The sequence below is a fragment of the Ambystoma mexicanum genome, chromosome 1q (assembly GCF_040938575.1).
Source record: "Ambystoma mexicanum isolate Mex_15411 chromosome 1q, UKY_AmexF1_1, whole genome shotgun sequence".
NCBI lineage: Eukaryota > Metazoa > Chordata > Amphibia > Caudata > Ambystomatidae > Ambystoma > Ambystoma mexicanum.
Genome location: NC_090922.1, coordinates 1,394,865,782 through 1,394,874,733, shown reverse-complemented (window position 1 = coordinate 1,394,874,733; position 8,952 = coordinate 1,394,865,782). Strand labels below are relative to the sequence as shown.

Genomic DNA, 8,952 nt, shown 5'->3' with positions numbered 1-8,952 from the left:
AGGAACAAAGGGCCCCACTCTCCTTTCTGTGAGGCTGGGCATCAGGGCCAAAGCCATGTGGAAACCAGTCACTGAGCAATCAACAGAAGGATTGTGGGCGAGGCAGGATCAAGCGACAAGTAGTTATCTAAGGAGCCGTCGAGAAGGTAAGTGCAAACTGCTTAAGAATTGGGTTAGCAAAATTAACTCTTACAAGCTCTTCATTTGTGCAAAAGACTAGATAGGCGGAAAAAACAAACAGTCTGGTGGGGCCACGACGCGTGAAGGATTTTGGGTACACTTCACGTGACGTTAGGGATAGTGTTACAGTCAAACCCATGTCGAGGTCCCTTTCGAGCTTTGAAAAAAATGCAACACACTGCGATTACCACTAGATGTCAGACAATATGCACAGCATGTGATTCTAAGCAAATTCACAAGCATCAGAAGTTTTGGTTTCACCCCACTTCTGAATACACTTGAGTGTCTGTGTGTAGTTGTGCTACAGTCCGGATTGCAAGTCCACTAGTCGCTTGCAAGGCCATCTTTATGTTTAAAGAATAACCTCTACGTAGAGCCTATTACTGTAAAAAGCTGGTCTGCTAAACAAAATGTTCCCATCATTTGACAATGCGTTAAGGTTTTCAATAGAGCACATTTAATATAAATTAGCGGTACAGGCTATACAATGTATGATCTTAATACATTAGAGCACCTTAAATTGTACTTAATTGCTACAATCAGACAAATACGCTCATCCATTAAATGAGCATTCTGGGTCAACAAATGTTAATACCTTGGCAGAAATCGTTATTATCTTAAGGATTGGCTCAACTGCAGTACTTTTTACAAAATCGGTTTTAGGTGGCAAGTCCAGTCGAATTCCTGATGGAACTTGGCAAATGTGTTGCGGATAAAGGGAAAAACACATGACCTGTACAACAAACCATTACACAAAAAGTTCTGTTTGTTCTGCAAAATCTGCTATGCCCAGGGATGCTTGTTTTGTATAAGTGAGCCAATTTCTTATCAAAAATAGTCTTCAAGGCTGTGGGCCCTGTTTATTATGTCCCTGCTGGATCCTGAGCTCGCTCCCAAGTCCACTTTGCTCCAGCTCTGCAATCACCGACATATACTTGAAGTTGTTAGGACTGTGGTTGAAGGTTTCCACCAGTTTAAAGGTCTCTGCACTGTTGGTTGCGTAAAACAGCTGCACTTGGTTCGCTAGACATTGTGCTTCTGTAACATTCTGTAGTGGAGACAATAAGCATGACATTATTACCTGAAGTATATCTTGAACCCAGGAGTTACTATCAAATATATAGACTACAAACGGCTTTCTTTCGTACGTTGGTAAAACACAATGAGAGGTTCTGATCCGGCCCGATACTGAGGTTACAGGTGAAGGCCTGAATATGTTAAGCATGTGTGAGCACCGTACAAGAGAGGGTAACATAGCATGTACAGCGTGGACACATAGATGGGATAAGACTAAGTGGCAAATTAATAATGGGGCATAGAAGAAAGCGAGTGTGGTGGTAAAATTATGAAAGGTATCCCCCAGAAGTGTAAGATAAGTTGCGCCTGCGCCTTCCTGATGTTCGAGATTCCATATGAGTAGCGCGACATGGCATTTTTACAGTTTTTCTCTCTTCTGTAGTTCTTAATTTCTAACTTGCCATTGTCGCAAATGGCTATATTCTATTAGATTACAGGGATACAAGTTTCTCATCCAGATAGGACGGAGAGCGGAAGGTTGGCCGTCATGCCCCTGGAGCTAAAGCAAGATGTTTTGAAGCTGAAATGGGCTTCTGTGAGTAGCTATTAAATATCCCAGAAGATCAGGTGATTTTGTTGAATATCTTTGCCTCCGTTATGAGGGAACTTGGTGGACAGCTTTCTGGAGGAGAGAGTACTTGGGGGTTTCTTAATGAACGGCGTTCCCACCATCTATATGGCAGAGAACCAGGGCTTTGATGGTGGTTCTGAAGTCAGATGTGGGTTTGATTTTGTAAAGGGGGTTCGGGGGGAAAGGCCTGCAAACACAACATTTATGCGTCCATAGTGAGAAGGACGTTGACTGAAAGATCACCATCGATGCTTGATGAAGCCAAGGGATTTGGTGTTAGTGGGGTGAACAAATCCATTGATTTACATATCTTAATATGCTTTTCGGACATGCTTGGACGGTTCACAAGGCATACGATATGCAGGCTTGGTCATGTTCAGCTTTAGGGAGGCATTCGATATGCAGACTTGAAAAAGAACGAGTCAGTGATTTATTTGATGGATATTGTTCACTGTTGGTTTGAGGCGTTCCTCCCACCCAGGGATCCCATAAAGAAATTGACAGTTGAGGGTAAGGAGCCTTGAGGAACTCCATATCTGGTGGAATGTTGATCTGATCTGCCTGGACAAGCAGGTATTTGTTAGTGAAGTAGGAGGAGAGCCATAGCAGGATCAAATAATTGAATCCCATGTATGTTGCAAGGATTTAGAGGCATGCTATGTGGCCAATGGTAATGAAGGAAGCAGAGCGATAGAGCAACACAAGTAGAAATGTGTCCCCCCTAGTTCAGGTTGAGGAGGGCATCAACAACCTGGATTGTGACTGCTTCAGTGCTGCAACTTGGGTTGCCATCGTGTAGGAATTGAAAGGGGACAATTTTCATTCTGGATATTGCCATTGATGGGAAGATTGATGATGGGAAAGTAGCTAGCCAAAACACCACGGTTAAATATGCATTTCTCAAATGTGTTAGGATCTGGCCTATACACAGCGTGCCGGGAAAGATTTATTTAGGAGGCAAGCTTATATTGTGTGGAAAAGCGGTAAGGATGCTCCAGAAATTGATTCTATGAGTGAGATGAGTAGGATGTTGTTTAAATGAGCTTTGGCTCTGAAGTCGTAGATGATGGTGGCGAGATCTTCCCGGGGTATTACATAAAATTGGGAATATTGTGAGATGTGAGGTGAGAAATGTATGTTATGGTTGAAAATATAAACACCTCTCCTTGTTGATTCAATCAGTAAAGAGCTCGTAGATGGTATTGCATGTGGCTTGGGATATGTTTGTTTCAGGCAAGGAGTGGATGCAGTGTTTAATGGTTTTGAAGAGAACTTTACTTTTGTTGTTCGATTATTGTAAATGTGCAGTAGATTGGCAGCGGTCATTACGTTCCTGCAAGATGTGGTTTGGGTTTTTGGTATTTTTCTTCTTGTCATTGGCATGTGTGTCCCATTATTGCTTTGTTACAAATTGGTGTGTTTTTATAAATACCTTATTGGGAATGGTTGTGTTTGTTTCATGATTTCAGTAGAAGGTGGGCGTTAACAAGTGTTTGAAAGAAATTGTCAAGTGTTCTTGGAAAGGGAAAGCCACCTCGTCAGGTTGGCCAGGAGGACTAGGAGGACATGGTCTACTAGTATGTTCATGGGTAATGTATAAAAGTTGTGAAATTGCATTGTAAATGGAAGGGATTGCCAGATGGTAGATATACAGTGTCTGTTAGATGTATGGTTTTATGAAGTCCTGGACTTTAGAAAAACTGTCCTAAAACAGTGCATAAGCTCCACTCTTGGTATAATGCGGTAGCACCTGAGAATGTTGGTAGCATGGACAGAGCAGCCAGGCTCATCTTAGGAGGGAGAGAGGGCTGTAGCTTGGTACAAAGAAATTGCAGCATACATATGGTCCAAAGAAACGCTGAAACACTATGCATTGTAAACATAAAAGGATTTATTTAAATACAAGTAGGCCCCGCTAAATCTTGGGGGAATAAGTACTGTAACATATCATATGAACACAATTATAAAAACCAACTCCATACTTATGGGATACAACCGAAAGTATAACCTTAATCAGTAGTCAAAGTGAGTGAAACCTACAAAACATTCAGAATGGCAGTCAGCTTTCTTGCAGAGTAAAACCAGGTTATATATACTTTAATACAATCAGTCATGCAGTGACACTCAGTTATAGAAATCACATAATACAAAACCCTGTTACAAGTATACACCTGGCAACATTATAACATTATTGTTCAGAACCCAGTTCAGAGATAGTAAAACAACTTGTATACTTTCTGGAGGGGCCTTAAGCTACTCACTGATAAGTATGAACACTCAATAACTATTCTAGAATGCTCTAAGCAATTCAGGGAAAGCAAAGCCCAATTCCACTTTATGAAAGACACAATGGGCCTCATTCCGAGTATGGCGGTAAGGGATAGCAGCCACCGGTAACGAGACCGGTGGCGGTGATCCCTTACCGCCATACTCCGAGTTCCCTTTGCGCCCTCGCCCTTAACGCCTGCTTTGAGCAGGTGTTAAAGTCGAGGGCGTAAAGGGGCCTCCAAGCCAATAACGGTGACCGTAATGAACGGTCACCGTTATTTGCATCTTCCCCATTCCCATTGAGCCCTATGGGGGCTCATTTGGGAATGGGGAAGAGCCTTGGTGAATGGGGAATTACCGCCCCGCCAACCTTGGAATGGGGCGGTAATTCCGCCATCCACCAAGGCGCTGCCGGTCCGGGTACGGCGTCAACCAAGGCGTTAAGTAATTTACCTATTGGTATATAACTGTGCGCTATCTAATAGCTAGTTATAGCCAGTATACTTTTAAGAAGTGTATAATACAGTTTCTAAGTTAAGTATGAACTTTATGAAAACTTTTTAGAATAGCACCTAAGCAGTTCAGGGAAGCACAACCCAGTGTTACCTTGAATAGCTGCTGCTCTTCTGAACTTGTAAGACCTAAATACTTTTAAGCGGGGATACCCATAACTCAAAGCAGGGAAAGCAAAACCCAATATGACACTTTGAAAGACAAAGAGGGTAATTCATAGAATTTAGTGCACAAGTGCCGCACGCAGCTGGCGCACAGTGTGCGCGTGCGAATCTCTGCGCACAGTGTATTCATGGATTTTAGCTACCAAAACCAGCCGTGGCGCACAGTGGCGCAGCGACCCTGCAGCAGTGCCAGTTACGCCCCCAAGAACGCCCTTCGCGCAGGGAAAAGCCATCAAAATCCCCAATCCAGCGCAAAGGGCTGCGCTAACCCTGTACCAGTATACAGGGCTGCCACACAGCACACGGCAAGCGGGGAACATGTATTACTGGGGTTCGCAGGAAATTTCACACGCAATCGGAGCGTGGTACGTGTATTTCGGGTGTGGGCGGGAAGTTTCACACGCAATAGACCCTGTGCGAGTGGGGTGCGTGTATTCCTGGGGTGTGTGGGAGGTTTCACATGCGATCGGATCGGGGTACGTGTAATTCGTGGGTGCACGGGAAGTTTCACACGCGATAGGCCCTGTGCGAGTGGGGTGCGTGTATTCCTGGGGTTCGCGGGAAGTTTCACACGCGATCGGAGGGGGGTACGTGGGAAGTTTCACACACGATAGGCCCTGCGCGAGTGGGGTGCGTGTATTCCTGGGATGCGCGGGAATTTTCACATGCGATTGGAGAGGGGAACGGGTATTTCTGGGGTGCGTGGGAAGTTTCACACGCGATAGGCCCTGTGCGATTGGGGTATGTGTATTCCTGGGGTGCGCGGGAAGTTTCACACATGATTTTTGGGGGTGCGCGGGGAGTCCTACATGTGAATTTTCACTGTGGGTCCTCCCAGGTGTTCCCTCTACACCCTCCACGGCCCCTGCAGGCAGCCCACACCACAGGGGACTACTCTGCACCCCTGGTCATGTCCTGCAGGCAGCCCATCCACCATGGGCATGCCCCCCAGCCAAGCCACATGTCAACTTGCACTACTGATCACCAACTTATGTCCCCCATCATCCCCACCCCCCCAGCAGTCAGGGGCACCTGCCAGCAGGCCCCCACTCATGTCCCCCAGCACTCCCACCCCCAGCAGTCAGGGGCACCTGCCAGCAGGCCCCTACTCATGTCCCCCAGCACCCCCACCCCCCAGCAGCGAGGGGCATCTGCCAGCAGGCCGCCACTCATGTCCCCCAGCACCCCCACCCCCCAGCAGTCAGGGGCACCTGCCAGCAGGCCCCCACTCATGTCCCACACATGTCCCCCAGCACCCCCAGCAGTCAGGGGCACCTTCCAGCAGGCCCCCACTTATGTCCCACACATGTCTCCCAGCACCCCCAACCCCCAGGAGTCAGGGGCACCTGCCAGCAGGCCCCTACTCATGTCCCCCAGCACCCCCACCCCCCAGCAGTGAGGGGCACCTGCCAGCAGGCCCCTACTCATGTCCCCCAGCACCTCCACCCCCCAGCAGTCAGGGGCACCTGCCAGCAGGCCCCCACACATGTCCCCCTGCCCCCACGTCATGACAATCCTCAATCATGGGCCTAATGGCCCGCCACATCACACCCCACTCCACCCCACCCCAAAGACCCAACCAAGTATTGCATCCACCCACATAGAAATGCCCATTACATGATACAGCCCGAATGGCAAATATATAAATGAACACATGTCCGTCACACACACACATGTGTGCAGGTCAATGTGAAAACCCACATCATGACATGCATGAAATCAATGAGAGAATATCACACATCGAAGTATGAAACAAAAATGTATTGAACCCAAAATAAATGTAATGAAAAGAAAACACACAATAATGTGAATAAGAAATAAAAGGCAGCATGTCCAGAAAATAATCAAAAATATGAAATCAGAATTCAAAGAAATCCAAATGAAAATGTGTCCAAAGTCTCGGTCCAACAAAGCAAATCCAAGGTAAAAAAATAAGTGAAATCCATTGCTCCATGGTGAAATGAAAAAAAATAATAATAAATCCACTGTTCAACTATATACAAATCACCTATCCAGGGTCCATGAGCCCAACAAATGAAATGAAGCCTACAAAAAAAGACTACCTAATACAGAACTATATACAAAAACGTGGTGCATTGTCCAATCGCCCCAAAATAAACAAAAACGGAAAGGAAACCCAACACTATCTAACTATATACAATGGCAGCGGGCAAGTCCTGCGGCTCACTCTGTGCTGTCCCGGGCCAGGGCATCATCGAACTCCATGTCGATGTCCCGGAGGCGGGCCCCTGCCCTGGCCCCGAGGTCTCGCAGGGAGGCGCTCATGGCCTGTTCCAACTCCCTGCGAGTTGCCTCGAGGCACTCTGCCCGCCTCAATGCCCGACGCATGGAGAACTCCGCCATGACCATGGTGAGCCGCGCCTCTTCCGCCCGCTGCCGCTCCGCATCTATCCGCTGGCCCAACCGCTGCCACACGGAAGACACTCCCATTCCTGGGTCCTCCTGCCCTCTGACCGATGCCTGCCCCTCCGATGTTGAGGGCCCCGAGCCATCATTGCTCCCACCTACAGCCTGCTCCTGCTGCTGCTGTCCATGTGCACTGTCCGATGGTGCCTGCACATCCTCCAACAGCTGGTCTCCAGTTCTGGTGTCCACCCCTGCTGGACCGCCGACTCCGACTGTGGCAGGGATGTGAGCTCCACCAAGCTGGCTGTGTTGGTCGGGCCAGGTCCACAGGGGGCCCTGGTGGAATCTTGGCCGGAAGACGGCAGGGAGAACGACTGGCGCATAGTCTCCACAGAGGAAAAGAGGTCCACCATAGTGTGCGACACATGTAGGAACCCACCGACCAGAGCCCCTCCCAACAGTGCCACGTCGCAACGCTGCTGTCCGTGATGGCGTGCGTTCTCCGCCCAGGACGAACGCACATCATCACGAATGTCACACGTGCGCAACGCAACACCAATCAGGACGGAGCCCATACGGTCATGGGACCCCTCGTCCGCAGGTAGTGGAGAGGCAGATGACATGGCACTCTCCCCTACCTGCGGACGGGCCTGGGACGGGGCATCCCTGCTGGTGCATGGTGGTGCAGTCACAGGGTCAAGGACAGGGACATGCACAGGCCCCTCTGCGGTGACCTGTGCTGTTTCCTGACCCTGGTCCTGGACTGCACCACTTGCACCAGTGGTACTACCCCCACCAGGCCCCATGTGCGGCTCAGTAGCGGGCTCCTCCTCCTCTGTGGAGACCACCAACCTGGATGTCTCCGTACCGTCTTCCGCCATTACAAGCCCCTGTGGGAGCTCACCCGGCACTTCCGCCACAGCCGTAGTGGCAGACGCGGCACCAGCCCCCTTGCTCCCGAATGATGGCAAGTCCTGGGAGGGTGGCTGGGCCTTGCGTCGCCGCCCGGTGGAGGCATCCCCGCCGCTTAGCTCCACAGCGCCATCTCCGCCCTCTTCTTCACTTGACGCTGCGTAGAGGGAGACATAGAACACAAGCATCAGGGTACAGTACAACATTCCCCTAGACAGGAAGCAATAACACATGAGTTGCAGTGTCTAACGTCACTTCCATCCTGTCCCTCCACAACACATGGGTGAATGAACGCAACACACATGCATGAACAGGCACGGCGCCTGCAATCAATACCAGCATCCATGTACAAGGGCCTCTATTAACCAAAATCTTGCCTTCAAACTCACATGCATCATGGCTCACACTGATACCATGCACACACATCACCGGAGGGTCATGCATCATGCCTTGCACACCACAGACACAGTGGATAGACACAGTGCATACAACGGTGACCGCACTGCATGAGTGAATGTACACATCATCACATACATGTGTCATGAATACATGGCGTTCCTAAGTCACACACACACACTTCTCAGACACACACACATATGTGCACCATACATGTACATGACAGCAGTACCCATCCCTCACACCCCCACCATGTGCAAGAACAGACACTGGCATGCTTTCATGTGTGCACTTGCCATACAGCTACCCATGTTGCATTGTAACTCATGCACCAACCATGTGGTTCACACATTACTGGTCTCACATGCATGACCATGATGTCCCTGCACTGTCATGATGCCTACCTCCAAGGAACCAGACAGGGCCCGGAACCCTCAGAGGCAGGCAACATGTATACTAGGGAAGTCCCAGCCACCCCAGATAGGGGCTCTTTGGACTCAGTCC

General features: G+C 49.0%; 1 protein-coding gene across 2 annotated transcripts in view; it reads right to left on the bottom strand.

The window, feature by feature from the left end:
* Positions 1 to 614: 614 nt before the first annotated feature.
* The window catches only part of ATPAF1 (ATP synthase mitochondrial F1 complex assembly factor 1), a 249,810-nt gene continuing 241,472 nt past the window's right edge, over positions 615 to 8,952 (bottom strand). The window contains exon 8 of one of the 2 annotated variants that reach the window (XM_069642258.1): positions 615 to 1,228. In XM_069642258.1, the coding sequence (XP_069498359.1) occupies positions 1,022 to 1,228 (207 nt within the window). In that variant the 3' untranslated portion in view covers positions 615 to 1,021. The remainder of the gene's footprint in view (positions 1,229 to 8,952) is intronic. The other variant, XM_069642259.1, reaches the window with a different exon arrangement.